Source organism: Callithrix jacchus, chromosome 3 (genome assembly GCF_049354715.1).
Source record: "Callithrix jacchus isolate 240 chromosome 3, calJac240_pri, whole genome shotgun sequence".
Lineage (NCBI taxonomy): Eukaryota > Metazoa > Chordata > Mammalia > Primates > Cebidae > Callithrix > Callithrix jacchus.
This window is the reverse complement of record NC_133504.1, coordinates 191,039,955-191,055,246: the sequence shown is the minus strand read 5'-3', so window position 1 is coordinate 191,055,246 and position 15,292 is coordinate 191,039,955. Positions and strand designations below refer to the sequence as shown.

Sequence of the window (15,292 nt, the reverse complement as noted above, 5' to 3'; positions counted from 1 at the left end):
AGACTGCAGGGCAGCTCTTAGGGACAATCTACGAAGTGCTTGCCCCGTTATTCTTCCATTGAAGCCTGGTTTTGCTGCCTTTCTGTGAATACACAAAGGGTTTCCATGGTAGGGTGGTGAATCTTCTTCTCAGGGTCTCTGCACAAGCCCTGCTGCTCATCATAGGGAAAGGAGGTCTGAAAGGCTTAAGAAGGAGCTGGCTGGCTGGGGAAATTAGGCCACACTGATTCAGCATCACTAAGGGCCAGAAAAGAATTAAAAAGTCTCGGACAGCCCATGTCAGGGAGTCAAAGGGAGAGTCAAAGAGAGGTAGACGGCCTGCTCTGACATGGGTGTTGGGGCTGGGAGCTAGGAGGAAGGAGGGAGAGGAGTAGAAGGGAAGAGAAAAGGGGAAGGGAGAGGGGTGCTTATAGAAGAGGCCCCAGCCAGCCCAAACCTCTGGTCCTCCAGCCCTTCCTGGCCTAGCCCCTGACGTTGGACCCCCACCGCCCTGCTCACAGCCCAAGGCCTGCCCTCTGTGGGGTGCTTTGGCTGCGTGGCCGAGCTGGGTGAGCTCTGCCCTAGGGAGCTGGGGTGCGTGCTGAGATGTGGCAGTGAGTCCAAGTGCTGCACACCTTGAGGCTAAGCTGTCTAACTTTATCATGCCTTGGCATGTGTGTGGACCAGGGTCTCCTCAAAGGTCTCCAAGCACAGCAGTGGTGCCTAGCACAGTGGTATGGTGTAGAGGTGGGGCCAACAGCGTGGTCACACTGGACCTGCCCACATCCATGGCCTCCCCTGAGAGGCTGAGCAGGTCAAGGTGTGGGGTGGTCTGGCCAGTGTCTGGTGGCCACAGGTGTCAACAGAGCATTAACAACACCCAGGAACTCACAGATGATCTCTGAGGCACAGCCACATTTAAACACAGGTACACGGCTGTCAGCTTACAGGTGACCCCCGAGACTCTTGCTCCTGGCCCGCAGCCTACCTGCTCCATAGACCACTGAGTACACCACCTTCTTGGTTTGCTCTCTGTCTGCATGTGTCACATGTTCCATGGGCACGTCCTTCCTGCATGGAGAGACCATGTGTGTTCAGGCACAGGAGGCACTGTCAGTGCAGGGCAGACAGTCTAACCACATGCCCTATCACTGCGCTTCCTCTGGAAATTCTTCACAGTTTCACGGCAGCTGGCACACTGGCAGGAAGATGTTCCACACCTGCAGTGCCAGCTTGGTAAGGGCCCCAGGCAGATACCTACGGTGAGGCTGCAGCAGCTGCTGCTGGCCAAGCACCATCCCACATTCCCGGGCTTCCACAAATCAAAACTCAAAACTGCTTTCACCAAAGGCATGCCCACCCAACTTCAGGAAAGCCCATCCCTCATGTTGAGGTGCCTGGGCCTGGGCCATGTCTGTGTCTGCTGCAGTGGTGGGGGCGCTGATTTCGAGGCCTATCTAGTACCACTGCTTGACTAGATGAGCAGCTCTGTCCTGGCTTCCCACAGACAGAGGCCATGGGGGTGAGTCCCACCCTGGAGCTACAGCATTCAGATAGAATAAGGATCAACTCAATATCTGACCGGCATCTGAACCACAGCAATCTCCAGAGATTAAAGCTGAGACATCTGAGTAGCACAGGAGCTCCAGGGCACTCTCAGCACCACCAAGAGGCCCTCCTCCTCCAAGAACACCCCCAAAGGACAGGCAGCCTACCATGTGCCCTGAGTGTTGCCTCCTGCCTGCTGCTTTTGTAAACATCCTTGTCATCTACACCAGTCCTTCCTGATGGAGTGGGTATCTCAGATTCAGAAGCTGAGGGGGGCAGAGGAAGGGAAGGAGAAAGGGGAATGGAGGGAGAAAGGGGGAAGGAAAGAGGGGGGAGAGAGAGAGAAGGAGAGGAGAGAGAGAGAGAGAGAGAGAGAGAGAGAGAGAGAGAGAGAGAGAGAGAGAGAGAGAGAGAGACAGAGAGAGAACAGAGAACAGAAAAAGTAACAGAAACTTCTCCCAGTCTGTTTTGTGGCTGGCTCTGTGCTAGCGCCTGCTTCATTACTTAGCCAGGCTGTTCACAGCTCTACCTTAGCCTTCACTTCCTGCCTGCACTGAGCATAGAGACCAGCCTCAGGTCTTCCTAGATCTCTGAGCATGCAAGCTCCCTGGGCATGCATGGGGCGTTCTACATTTCCTGGTATCTACAGGTACTTCTGAATGCTCTAATTTCCAAAAGTGTCTCTCTCCTCAGTTTTTTTTTGTCCAGAGCTTTCAGTGCTCCATTGTTTGCCTCAACTATAATTTTTAGCTCCAGGCAGCTGGAAGTTATTTGCCTTACAATGTTTTCAAGCAATGTCTGCCACTCTTCTGCAGCAAGTGGGTTCTGAGTTAGGTGAAACAATGACAAGCCCCTGCGTCAGCCCTTCAGGCAGCCACTGGACTAGTGAGAATAAACACCCACTTCTTTTTGAGTAAGGTGTGCTCTGCCTCCAGATGCAGGGACCAGGCCCCATGCTAGGAACATGCTGCTGCCTTCAAGATTGACGGGTGGGAGGAGGGCAAGCAGGGTCATCACAAGGCTCTACTTTTTTTTTTTTGAGATGAAGCCTGACTCTGTCACCCAGGCTGGTGGGCAGTGGTGTGATCTCGGCTCACTGCAACCTCCGCCTCCTGGGTTCAGGTGATTCTCGGGCCTCAGCCTCCTGAATAGCTGGGATTACAGGCATCTGCCACCATACCCAGCTAATTTTTACATTTTTAGTAGAGATGGGGTTGTACCATGTTGGCCAGGCTGGTCTCACACTCCTGGCCTAGTGATCTGTCTGCCTCGGCCTCCCAGAGTGCTGGGATTACAAGCGTGAGTCAGCACTCCCAGCCTGCCTTTTTCTTGATTCAGCATTTGCTTGCTTGCTGTAAACCTCTGACTGTTTTTCAAAGTTTTGATGTAGTTGGTTCTGAAGTTTTATTAGCTTTTTCAATGTTTCTTTGGGGGACAGGCCCATGGGGCTGTGTACCTGCCATTCTTGCTGACATCCCAGACTTCACTGATTTTTTGGCACCTAATTTCTAAGTACCAATGCATTTCCAGATTTTCCCCCTTTTCCTGCTGTGTTAAACTATTTTGCCCCCTTTGTTTAGCTCGCCCTTAATCTTGACATTGTTAACAGCTGTATTTAGATAAAAAAGCAAAAAGCCAAATGGGCTGGGTGCAGTGGCTCAAGCCTGTAATCTCAGCACCTTGCAGGGACAAGGTGGAAGGATCAGCAGAGGCCAGAAGTTCAAAACCAGTCTCTACATAAAAGAAAATTTAAAAATTAACTGGGCATGATGGTATGCACCTGTGGTCCCAGCTACTCAGGAGACTGAGGTGGGAGGACTGCTTGAGCTTGGGGGCGTGGAGGCTGCAGTGAGCCATGACTGTGCCACTGCCCTCCAGCCTGGGTGACGATGAATAAACAACTACATGACATTTTTGTAGAATATCTCATAAAATATTTTTAAATTTAATCAAATGAAAATGATCATAGAGGTCTTGGTAAATTTAGATAGATACCAGGTACATAAGCAAGGGAAGGAGCTAGAATGATCCATGGGTAATGTGTTAGTACTGCAGACATCAGTATGAACTCATGGTAAGCTCTATGTCGATGCACATGGTTACAGAGAGGAATATTTAAAGATATGTGTATATACACAGGTTGGCATGCATGCATAACTTCTTGTTCTGTCAGCTGAGAAAACCTAGAAGCAACCTGCTCAGTAGCAAAGAGCACTGAGCACCCAGACTTTGCCTTTTAATACCATTCTCCAGTGAAAGAATGGGGCTCCTTGGAGAAATGGCTGATTCCAGGACTGGGGCAGGAAACATACAAGAGGAGCCTGGAAGGTCTTTTAGTGCCAGTAAACAAGAAAGTGATAAATGTGTATGCGCGCACGTGCACACACACACCCGCACACACACACGTAAACGCACACACACGCGCACACACACGCGCACGCACACTCACTCACGCACACACACACGGAAACACGCACACACGCGCACGCACACTCACACGCACACACACGCACACTCACACACACATGCACACACGTGCACACACACACACATGCACACACGCACACGAGGTCAAGTCAAAGGGACACAGGAGCCAACTGCAAGAGGTCCCAATGGCCAAAGCTGTTACAATTTAGGTAAGAAAATAAAAAGCATTAGATTATAACTCAAAGTAAAAAATAAACATTCATGAATCCATGCTGATTTGGATTTAAATGATTAAATAAATAAATGGGGGCAAACACAAATCTCCCACACAGAAGAAATCCAAATAATTTATATAGATAACCTGTCCTTAGAAAGACGAAGCATATCTCCCCCTCCTTAATTACATACAGGCTGTGCTTAGTGACTTGCTCTTAAAGGGTAGGTGCCATGTGGAATCGGGGTAGAAAGGAGTATCTTTACGGTAGAGAAACCTGACAAACGCCTTCAGCCAGGTGACCAGGTCAGCATCAGAAGCGGTAAGTCCTGTGGACAGTGTGTGTCCCTGACTCAGTGTGATGGTGATGGCCCTGCACCTCTGTGCTCAAACCCCAAATCCCAGTATAGTCATGAGAAAAACATCAGACAAACACCAATGGAGGGACATTCTGCAAAATACCTGACCAGTCCTCCTTAAAACTGTCAGGGTCATTGAAAACAGGGCAAGTCTAAGAAAGTGTTGCCATCCAAAGGAGCCTAAGGAGACTGTGACTAAGTGGTGTCATGGAGGGGGTCCTGGAGCAGAAAGGGGACAGCAGGGAAAGACTGAGGAGATCCAAGTCAAGCGTGGACTTTAGTTTATGACAACATATCAGTACTGGGTTCATTCATTGTGACACATGTACCATATTAATGGAAAACATTAATAACAGAGAAGCAGGTGTGGGATGTATGAGAACTCTTCGTACTATCCTTGCCATTTTTTATATAAATTTAAAATGGTTCTAAAATAAAAAGTTTATTTAAAAAAGTGATCTAGTACAAGACCAGCCTGGGCAACATGATGAAACCTTGTCTCTATTAAAAATACCAAAAAATTAGCCAGGTGTGGTGATACATGCCTGTAGTCCCAGCTATGTGGGGGGCCTACACAGGAGGATCACTGCAGCCTGGGAGGTTGAGGCTGCAGTGAACTGAGATTGTGTCATTGCACTCCAGCCTGGGTGACAGAGTAAGACCCTGTCTCAAAAAAAAAAAAGAAAGAAAGAAAGAAAAAAAGAGGGAGAGAGAGCGAGCCAAAAATTATGCTAGGTTACAAATAATTTATATGTTATAACTTGATTTTAAGTTATATAATTGCAGATAAATATATGGGGGAAATCCCATAAGTAAGTCTGGTAGGCTTATGGAAATTTGGTTTTTGTTGTTTTGATAACTGGTATTTAAATTTTTTCCAACCAATGAAAACTATAAAGAAAAAAATGAGCCATAAAAAATTCCACAGTAGATGGGAGGGATCCAAGATGGCCAAATAGGAACAGCTCTGGAGTGCAGTTCCCAGTGAGAATGCAGAAGGTGAGTGATCACTGCATTTCCAAATGAGTTTTTACTGCCCACAGACCAGTAGATTCCTGGGTGGAAAAGCACCACAAGTTTCCAGCACAGCTGTTTCAGCCAGTGCAGCAGGTCTCTGCACAAAAACTCACACAAATCTGGGTGGCTGTTTCAACTGGCACCTGGAATGCCTGGGAGACAGAGTCACCCATTCAACTGACAAAAAGGGGGCTGAAACAGGGAGCCAGGTGATCTGGCTCAGTGGGTCCCACCCCCACAAAGACCAGCAATCTGAAACACTTTGGATTGAGAGTTTCACAGCAAGCACAGCTGGACTCAGGATGGTCCTGCTCTGTTGTGGGGAAGGGCATCCACCATTATCAAGGCATTCCACCACTACTGAGGCAGTCCATCATTACTGAGGCAGTCTGCCATTCCTGAGGCAGACCACCATTACCGAGGCAGTTCTAACTATACCTTTACAAACAAAACTGCAAGGAAGTTCACATAGCAGCTGGGCAGAGCCCACAGTAGCTCAGCAATGACTCTGCTGGCAGATTGTGACTAGGCTACCTCCTTGCTGGGCAGGGCATCTCTGAAAAAAGGCAGCAGCACATCAGGAACTTAGAAATAAAGCCCTACCTTCCCAGGACAGAGCACCTGGGAAAAAAGGGCAGTTATTTGAGTTCCACTGCAGCAGACTTAAATGCACCTTCGCAGCAGCTCTGAATGGAATAACGTAGCTCACAGCTCAGCACTTGAGCTCCTGTAAGGGACAGACTGTCTCCTCAAGAAGCTCCCCAACCCCCATATATCCAAAGAGACACCTCATAAAGGAGAGTTCAGGCTGACATCTGGAGAGTATCCTTCTGGGGCAAAGATAACAAGAAAAAACTGGCAGCAACCCTTACTGTTCTGCAGCTGATCCCCAGGCAAATAGGGTCTGGAGTGGACCTCCAGCAGTCCTATAGCAGAGGAGCCTGACTATTAGAAGGAAAACTAAAAAACTTCATCATCAACAAAAAGGATGTCCACTCAGAGAGCCCATCTAGAAGTCACTGACTACAAAGACCACAGGTAGATAAATCCACAAAGATGGGAAGAAACCAGTGCAAAAAGGATGAAGATACCCAAAACCAGAATGCCTCTCCTCCTCCAAAGGACCACAAGTCCTCACCAGCAAGGGAACAAGGCTGGATGGAGAATGAGTCTGATGAATTGACACAAACAACCTTCAGAAAGTGGGTGATAACAAACTTCTCTGAGTTAAAAGAGCATGTTCTAACCCAATGCAAAGAAACTAAGAACGTTGAAAAGAGGTTTGGTGAAATGCTAACGAGAATAAATAGCTTAGAGAAGAATAAAAATGAACTGATGGAGCTGAAAAACACAACACAAGAACTTTGTGAAGCATACACAAGTTTCAATGGCCGAATCAACCAAGCAGAAGAAAGGACAGCAGAGATTGAAGATCAACGCAATGAAATAAAATGAGAAGGTAAGATTAGAGAAAAAAGAGTAAAAAGAAATGAACAAAGCCTCCAAGAAATATGGGATTACATGAAAAGACCTAATCTATGTTTGATAGGTGTATCTGAATATGATGGAGAGAATGAATCCAAGCTGGAAAACACTCTTCAGGATATTATCCAGGAGAACTTCCCCAATCTAGCAACGCAGGCCAATATTCAAGTCCAGGAAATACAGAGAACACTACAAAGATATTTCTCAAGAAGAGGAATCCCAACACACATAATCATCAGATTCACCAGGGTTGAAATGAAGGAAAAAATGCTAAGCACAGCCAGAGAGAAAGGTCAGGTTACCCACAAAGGGAAGCCTGTTAAGACTCACAGCAGATCTCTTGGCAGAAACCCTATGGGCCAGAAGAGAGTGGGGGCCAATATTCAACATCCTTAAAGAAAAGAACTTTCAACCTATAATTTCATATCCAGCCAAACTAAGCTTCATAAGCAAAGGAGAAATAAAAACCTTTACAAACAAACAATTGCTCGGAGATTTCATAACCACCAGGCCTGCCTTATAAGAGCTCATGAAAGAAGCACTAAACACAGAAAGGAACAACCAGTACTGGCCACTCTAAAACGTACCAAATGGTAGAGAGCATCAACACAACGAAGAAACTGCATCAACTAATGGGAGAAACAGCCAGCAAGCATCAAAATGGCAGGATTGAATTCACACATAACAATATTAACCTTAAATGTAAATGGGCTAAATGCCCCAATCAAAAGACACAGACTGGCAAATTGGATAAAAAGTCAAAACCCATTGGTGTGTTGTATCCAGGAAACCCATCTCACATGAAAGGACACACATAGGCTCAAAATAAAGGGATGGAGGAAGATTTACTAAGCAAATGGAGAGCCAAAAAAAAAAAAACCAAAACAACAACAACAACAACTAAAAACAGGGGTTGCAATCTTAGTCTCTGATAAAATAGACTTTAAACCAACAAAGATCAAAAGAAACAAAGAAAGGCATTACATAATGGTAAAAGGATCAATGAAACAAGAAGAGCTAATAATCCTAAATATATATGCACCCAATACAGGAGCACCCAGATACATAAAGCAAGTTCTTAATGACCTACAAAGAGACTTAGACTCCCACACAATAATAGTGGGAGACTTTAACACTCCACTGTCAATTTTACACAGAACAACGAGACAGAAAATTTACAAGGATATCCAGTACTTGAACTCAGATCTGGACCAAGCAAACCTAATAGACATTTACAGAACTCTCCACCCCACATATACATTCTTCTCAGCACCACATCACACCTACTCTAAAATTGACCACATACTTGGAAGTAAATCACTCCTCAGCAAAAGTAAAGGAATGGAAATCATAACAAACAGTCTCTCAGACCATAGTGCAATCAAATTAGAACTCAGGGTTAAGAAACTAACTCAGAACCGCACAACTTCATGGAAACTGAACAACTGGCTCTTGAATGTTGACTGGATAAACAATGAAATGAAGGCAGAAATAAAGAAGTTCTTCGAAACCAACGAGAATGAAGACACAACGTACCAGAATCTCTGGGACACATTTAAAGCAGTCGCTAGAGGAAAACATATAGCAATAAGTGCCCACATGAGAAGAGTGGAGAGATCCAAAATTGACACCCTATCGTCAAAATTGAAAGAGCTAGGGGAGCAAGAGCAAAAAAACTCAAAACCTAGCAGAAGACAAGAAATAACTAAGATCAGAGCAGAACTGAAGGAGACAGAGACACAAAAAGCCCTTCAAAAAATCAACAAATCCAGGGGCTGTTTTTTTTTTTGAAAAGATCAACAAAATAGACCACTAGCCAGATTAACAAAAAAGAAAAGAGAATAACCAAATAGATGCAATAAAAAACGATAAAGGGGAAATCACCACAGATTCTACAGAAATACAAACCACCATCAGCGATTACTACAAACAACTCTATGCAAATAAACCAGTAAAGCTGGAAGAAATGGATCAATTCCTGGACACTTGCACTCTCCCAAGCCTAAACCAGGAAGAAGTCAAAACCCTGAATAGACCAACAACAAGGGCTGAAGTTGAGGCAGCAACTGATAGCCTACCAACCAAAAAGAAAGCCTAGATTCCAGATGGGTTCACAGCTGAATTCTACAAGACATACAAAGAGGAGCTGGCACCACTCCTGAAACTATTCTACACAATCCAAAAAGAGGGAATCCTTCCCAAATCATTTTATGAGACCAACGTCATCCTGATACCAAAACCCAGCAGACAGACTCAACAAGAAAAGAAAACTTTAGGCCAATATCCATGATGAACATAGATGCAAAAATATTCAATAAAATACTGGCAAACCAATTGCAACAACACATCAAAAAGCTTATCCATCACGATCAAGTAGGCTTCACCCCAGGGATGCAAGGCTGGTTTAACATATGCAAGTCTATAAACGTTATTCACCACATAAACAGAACCAAAGACAAAAACCACATGATTATCTCAATAGATGCAGAGAAGGCCTTTGGCAAAATTCAACAGCCCTTTATGGTAAAAACTCTCAATAAACTAGGTATTGATGGAACGTATCTCAAAATAACAAAAGCTATTTATGACAAACCCACAGCCACTATCATACTGAATGGGCAAAAACTGAAAGCATTCCCTTTGAAATCTGGCACTAGACAAGGATGCCTTCTCTCACCGCTCCTATTTAATATAGTACTGGAAGTTCTAGCCAGAATAATCAGGCAAGAGAAAGAAATAAAGGGTACTCAATTAGGAAAGGAGGAAGCCAAATTGTCTCTATTTGCAGATGATATGATAGTATATCTAGAAGACCCCATCATCTCAGCCCAGTATCTCCTGAAACTGATAAGCAACTTCAGCAAAGTCTCAGGATACAAAATCAACGTGCAAAAATCAAAAGCATTTCTATACACCAATAACAGACTTAAAGAGAGCCAAATCAAGAATGAACTGCCATTCACAATTGCTACAAAGAGAATAAAATACCTAGGAATACAACTAACAAAGGATGTAAAAGACCTCTTCAAGGAGAACTACAAACCACTGCTTGAGGAAATAAGAGAGGACACAAACAGATGGAAAAACATTCCATGCTCATAGTTAGGAAGAATCAATATTGTGAAAATGGCGGTACTGCCCAAAGTAATTATAGTTTCAATGCTATCCCCATCAAGCAACATATGACCCTCATCACAGAACTGGAAAAAAACCACCTTAAACTTCATATGGAACCAAAAGAGAGCCCACATAGCCAAGTCAATTCTAAGCAAAAAGAACAATGCTGGAGGCATCATGCTACCTTACTTCAAACTATACTACAAGGCTGCAGTAATCAAAACAGCATGGTACTGGTGCCAAAACAGATATATAGACCAATGGAACGGAACAGAGGCCTTGGAGGCAACACAACATATCTACAACCATCCGATCTTTGACAAACCTGACAAAAACAAACAACGAGGAGAGGATTTCCTGTTTAATAAATGGTGTTGGAAAAACTGGCTAGCCATGTGCAGAAAGCAGAAACTGGACCCTTCCTGACACCTTACACTAAAATTAACTCCAGCTGGATTAAAGACTTAAACATAAAGACCTGGCACCATAAAAACCCTAGAAGAAAACCTAGGCAAAACCATTCAGGACATAGGCATAGGCAAGGACTTCATGACTAAAACACCAATAGCACTGGCAACAAAAGCCAAAATAGACAAATGGGATCTAATTAAACTCCAGAGCTTCTGCACAGCAAAAGAAGCAATCATTAGAGTGAACTGGCAACCAACAGAATGGGAAAACATTTTTGCAATCTACCCATCTGAAAAAGGGCTAATATCCAGAATCTACGAAGAACTAAAACAGATTTACAAGAAAAAAACAAACAAACCCATTCAAAAGTAGGTGAAGGACATGAACAGACACTTTTCAAAAGAAGACATATATGAGGCCAACAAACATATGAAAAAATGCCCATCATCAGTGATCACTGGAGAACTGCAAATCAAAACCACATTGAGATACCATCTTGTGCCAGTTAGAATGGCGATCATTAAAAAATCTGGAGACAACAGATGCTGGAGAGGATGTGGAGAAATAGGAACACTTTTACACTGTTGGTGGGAGTGTAAATTAGTTCAACCATTGTGGAAGACAGTGTGGCAATTCCTTAAGGACCTAGAAATAGAAATTCCATTTGACCCAGCAATCCCATTACTTGGTATATATCCAAAGGATTATAAATCACTCTATTATAAAGACACATGCACACATATGTTCATTGCTGCAGCACTGTTTACAATAGCAAAGACCTGGAACCAACCCAAATGCCCATCAATGATAGACTGGACAGGGAACATGCGGCACATATACACCATGGAATACTATGCAGCCATAAAAAATGATGAGTTCATGCCCTTTGTAGGGACAAGGATGAATCTGGAAACCATCATTCTCAGCAAACTGACACAAGAACAGAAAATCAAACACCGCATATTCTCACTCATAGGCGGGTGTTGAACAATGAGAACACATGGACACAGGGAGGGGAGCATCACACACTGGGGTCTGTTGGGGGGTACTGGGGAGGGACAGCGAGGGGTAGGGAGTTGGGGAGGGATAACATGGGGAGAAATGCCAGATATAGGTGATGGGGGGATGGAGGCAGCAAACCACATTGCCATGTATGTACATATGCAAGAATCCTGCATGCTCTGCACATGTACCCCAGAACCTAAAGTGCAATTATATATATATATATATGAACAAACAAATAAATTGTATCGCATGTTAAAATCGTAGAAAAAAAATTCCACAGTAAATACAGGAGCATCAATAGCTTTCCTACCAGTAATAAACAGAAACTATAATAAAAGAAAAGGACCACACTCACAATAGCAATAAAAATCTCAAAATACCCAAAAATAAGTTTAAGAAGAAATACACCAGACTTCCATCAAGGAAGGGGCATTAAAGGACACAGCGGAAGATGTGCTGTGCTCCTGGACAGCAGAAGACAACACTGAAAAGGCATCAACTTTGCCATATCCAGTTTTACCTTAGCACAGTTTCAATTATGTGTCGGGGATTGGGGGTGAAAACTTAAGAAAGCAATTCTAAACTTCATCTGAAAAACAAATCAAAGAGAACAGTCAGGCCAAAGCGAAAAAGGGTGAGTAATGAGGAAGAAAAGGGAAATGTACACAGAGCTCAATACCGATGCAGGAGTCAAAACAGATAAATCAGGGGAAACAAAGAGAAAGCCCCTAACAGGCGATAGCATATTTTAAAACACAGTCAATGATTTGGGTTGGAATTGACTAATTATTTGGGAAACTATGAAGTTCAATGCCTATTTCCTATCACACGTAGAAATAAATCAGACGCTCGTTAATGTGGAAGCAGTCATGGAAGGATGATGGTGAGCTGCACACAGCGTAGAACAGAGCCCAGGGGCAATGCTGAGGCTCACGGGTCTTGGTGTGGTGCAGAGGGGAAACTCTGGACGTGGCCCCATGGGTTGACCTGGGACAACTGGGTCACCATGGTGGAAAAAATCAAATGAGATCTTTGTTGTCACACAAATCACAAAAGTGGGGTCCAGATGGAATAAATGCCTAAACATGAAAAGATCAAAACTTAAATAAGGCTAAAGAAAACAAAGGAGAATCCATAAGTCCCATAACTAGGAGAGCATTGAAAAGAAACACAAACAATACAAACCATACTAAGAAATGTCTTTTTTTTTAGACAGCTGACTAGATGCATTTCAAGCATGCTTCATCCACTTTGAAGAACCAAATGCTATGTAGACAATCATACTTTGAATACATTATCCAAGATGGAACACAGCAGTTCAACAGAAAAGCAAAAGAAAACTCCACAATCTAGGAAGAAGGAAAACAGGCAGCCTGGATGGCTGGGATGGGCTGGGAGCCAGAGTGACCTCCCAATACTGGAGGGGCTGACAGTCTTTCTATGGTCCACTTTCCCACTGGGAGATCGTACAATCCAGGCCATAGAAGAGCACCTTGACCCTCCCTAGCCCTGTTCCAAGGAGGGAATATGCCCTGGGCCCTGCATCCTTCCTGAGACCTAAGCAGCTACAGTAAGATGCCATTCTCGGTCCTAGCTCCTAATAGGCATTAGGTGTTAAGCCTAGGCATTAGGAGAACTTGGGCTGCTGCTTGTGCAACAAGGGTGTGAGCAGAGGGTAAGCTCCCACAACTAGAACTGGGAAGCAAGCACGGCATGGGCTGCAGCCACCAGCACTGGAAGTAGGTACCTCCCCTGGGAACTGAGCAGGACAAGAGTAGCAGTGGAGGCTTGGTCTTGAGCTGGGCAGGGGCTCTTACGGCCCAGGGCTGAGTTGTGGGTTAGGTGTCAGCTCCAGGTCTGACTGAACAGTGAGTTAACTATGACAGCTGGGGTGGGGGAGGATGCCCAGATTGGACTGGGGTATGGGAGGGACACAAGTTCCCTACTCTCCAGCCAAGGCTGTGATCACTGGGACAGGCCCTAGCTCCCATAACAGGACCTCCGCATAGTGGCTGTTGCCCTTCACCCAAACATTTCACCAGAGGCCTGAGGATTGCCAGGCCCTTTCTAGCCCCTTGCAAGGCAGGTGCATGTACTTACCACTGATGGGCCAGCACAAATTCACCAGGTCCAGCTGTGCCTGGCTTCATCCTTGACAGAGTGCAGGATCCAGGGTCCTGGGGGTTCCACAACGCAATTCACCACCCGGGACACTCAAGTTCTTTTCCAGTGGGACAGAGGTTAGGCGTAAACACCCTACCACTACCATCTCAGCTGACTCCTACCTGCAAGTGCTGCCTGCTGGCCTGCACAGCCCATTGCAATCACTGCCAACATAAATGCATAGCACTTGGGACCCAAAACAGCATCTCACAACCACTGCTACCACCATCACTCACACCATCCTGGCTGCAGGAGCTCGAGAGCCCACTCACCCACCCAGGACATCCTGAGTACAAACTGCACCTGAGAAAGCCAACAAGAGGCCCAAGAACTGCTCTGCCTGGAACCGCAATACAGGTGCCAGCATACGCTGGTCCAGGGCACGGGGACAGGCTTGCTTAGCTACTACCACTACCACTGAGACCCGAAGACAGGCCCATCCAGCACAACTTTACCACAGCCTCCAACAGTAACTACGCCCTACCACCCCAAAGAAACCACAGGTATCACTAATGCCATTTACAGCCAAAGAAATCACACAGAGCCCTCACTACTGCGTGCACTCAGAAACAAAGCCAAAGGGTCGGACCCAACGCCACTTTCTGGGGCCTCCTTTCCCTTTACCCTTCTTGGTTATGTGTAAGACAGCAGTGAAGAATTTGCTTTCCTTGGGGAATGAGAATATTTCCCAGACGGTTTCCTGCCTATAGAAGACCTGGAGCCCAAGAGTTGCTTTGAGTTTCAGGTAACCAGTCTCTTTGAGCCCAGATGGGTGACTCTTTGGGCAGTGCAACTCTTATAAATGTGACCAGCTTCTTACCTATTTGACTTTAGGCAGCTCTGTCTACGCACCGACAGACACACCCACAGTTCATTTGGAGAAATGTGTCCTTTGTCTAGACTTCACTGCAGGCACCTTGAGTTTACCAGGAGCATATGGGAGAGCCGCAAACTCTTACCCTCTTTTACCAGAGCCATGTTGCCCAACTGTACGGATTTTGGGGTGCCGCCTTAATTCTTTCTGCTGTGTTGGCAGCAGGAATTGAGGCCACACCTTTGATTTATGTTTTTGAATTGGCCTTTGTTGCTACCAGGCCTTTTCAGATTTTCTTTTATGGGTTGAGATGAGAATCACTGATACATTTAAATGTGCAAGACTCCAACTTTCAGGAATCTCATTCTTCACTTTCATTCCTACTTGTACATAGGCCAATTCTTTTCTGAGTTTGTCTCTTTCTTATAGTACCTTGTCACATGTAGACATAGCAATCAAAGTATGTTTCAGCATTCTGTTGGCCCATATCTGCCTAAAGCCAGAGGCTCCTTGGGGATATCATTTGCCTCGCAAGTTATCACAGGTGACAGTTTTACCAAACGTTATACCGTTTACCAACTACCATCCTTCGTCCTCCAGGCAACATCTCCTCACTGTCTGCCCTGGCCCTGAAGCCAGTGCCACACATTTCAGGATGTGTTAGTGTCTTACAGCACCGTTCCTGCAGGTGCCACGATAGGCCAGGTTATGCTACCACGAGAAGTCACTCCAAAATCTCACTGCCTTACAAGA

The 15,292-nt window shown here is 45.1% G+C and overlaps 1 protein-coding gene across 4 annotated transcripts in view; it reads right to left on the bottom strand.

The window, feature by feature from the left end:
* POLN (DNA polymerase nu) overlaps positions 1–15,292 on the bottom strand; it is a 161,537-nt gene that overhangs the window by 19,944 nt on the left and 126,301 nt on the right. For all 4 annotated transcript variants that reach the window (XR_013533228.1, XM_008993707.6, XM_035294609.3 and 1 more), the window contains one exon: positions 968–1,050. Coding sequence is in view for 3 of the 4 variants with exons in the window: in XM_008993707.6 (XP_008991955.5) it covers positions 968–1,050 (83 nt within the window). In the remaining variant the exon portion in view is untranslated. The remainder of the gene's footprint in view (positions 1–967; positions 1,051–15,292) is intronic.